This window comes from Manacus vitellinus, unplaced genomic scaffold (assembly GCF_001715985.3).
Source record: "Manacus vitellinus isolate BGI_N305 unplaced genomic scaffold, ASM171598v3 ctg7180002432375_pilon, whole genome shotgun sequence".
Lineage (NCBI taxonomy): Eukaryota > Metazoa > Chordata > Aves > Passeriformes > Pipridae > Manacus > Manacus vitellinus.
The window spans coordinates 1,353-2,618 of NW_021938415.1; the positions used below are offsets into that span (position 1 = coordinate 1,353).

General features: G+C 63.9%; 1 protein-coding gene across 1 annotated transcript; it reads right to left on the reverse strand.

Annotated features, from left to right (window-relative positions):
• Nucleotides 1–223: 223 nt before the first annotated feature.
• Nucleotides 224–1,210, reverse strand: LOC108643375 (POU domain, class 4, transcription factor 2-like). Its single transcript, XM_029958154.1, is given in 6 exon segments — nt 224–435; nt 437–460; nt 462–833; nt 835–953; nt 956–1,000; nt 1,003–1,210. Coding segments are annotated over 6 exon segments (948 nt in total). The 3' UTR covers nt 224–255.
• Between the last annotated feature and the right edge of the window lie 56 nt (nt 1,211–1,266).

Genomic DNA, 1,266 nt, shown 5'->3' on the forward strand with positions numbered 1-1,266 from the left:
CCAACCCGGGCGAGGTCGTTAGGAATTAAAAACCAAGCGTACTTTGCCGGGCGGGTTCCGGCGCGCCCGCGGGAACGTTCCCCCGAAGTTGGGCGCGGGGCGGGCGATGGGGTGGGCTGGTGTTGTTTGTTTTGTTTGTTGTTTTTTTGTTTGGTTTTTTTGTCTCCTTTCCTTTTTGCTGTTGTTGTTGTTGTTTAATTAATTTTTTGTTGATGACGGTGATGCTGATGCTGTCGATGCTCCTCCGCGGCCGGCTCAGATGCCCGCCGAGTACTTCATGCGCTTCTGCTTCTGGCGCTGGTTGCAGAACCAGACGCGGACCACGTTCTTCTTGAGGTCCAGTTTTTCGGCGATGGCGGCGATCTTCTCGGAGGAGGGCCGGGGCTGGAGGGCGAAATAGCCTCCAGCACCGCTTCTCGGGGCGGCGATGGAGGTAACGCTTGCGCTTCTTCTCCGCGCCGGCTGAAGAGCTCGGTGGCCAGCTTCTCGCGGTGGGACTTCTCGGCCTCCTCCAGCCACGCCTGCAGGATGGGTTTGAGGGCGATCATGTTGTTGTGGGAGAGGGTGAGGGACTCGAAGCGGCAGATGGTGCTCTGGCTGAGGGAGCCCACCCCGGGGATCTTCAGGTTGGCCAGCGCCGAGCCCACGTCGGCCTGGGTCACCCCCAGCTTGATGCGGCGCTGCTTGAAGCGCTCGGCGAAGGCCTCCAAGTCGCGGGGGTCGGCGTCCACGTCGCTCATGCAGCCCATGTGGGCCGGCAGCCCGTGGGCGTGGGCCATGCCCAGCGCCGCCGGGTGCATGGGGTTCATGCCGGCCATGTGCGGAGCGTGGCCCCGGCGTGGAGACACGGCGCGTGGGGGCAGCCATGAGACCCAGCGCCAGACCCGCTGTCAGGTGCTCCAAGAGTTCCCTCCGCGCTTGGTGGGGCTGGGGTGGTGGGTGGTGATGGTGTGGTGGTGTGGGTGCCCGAGCAAGGCGGACGGGTGGGAGATGGGCACGAGGAGGAGGAGCGGCACGCGGTGCAGGGGATGGTGTTCATGGTGTGGTACGTGGCGTCCGGCTTGAAGGGGCTGTGGTGCGGCGGGTGGTGGTGGTGGCTCTTGCTCGGGGAGACGATGTCCACCGCTGCCAGGGCTTCGGCGCGGGCCAGCAGGCTCTCGTCCAGACCGCCGAATATATTGCTCTGCAATTGCAAATAGAAGGCACACATAACGCTCAGCAGGGAATTCGCCTCCCCGCGCACTCCGCCGTGCCACTAAAACCTTC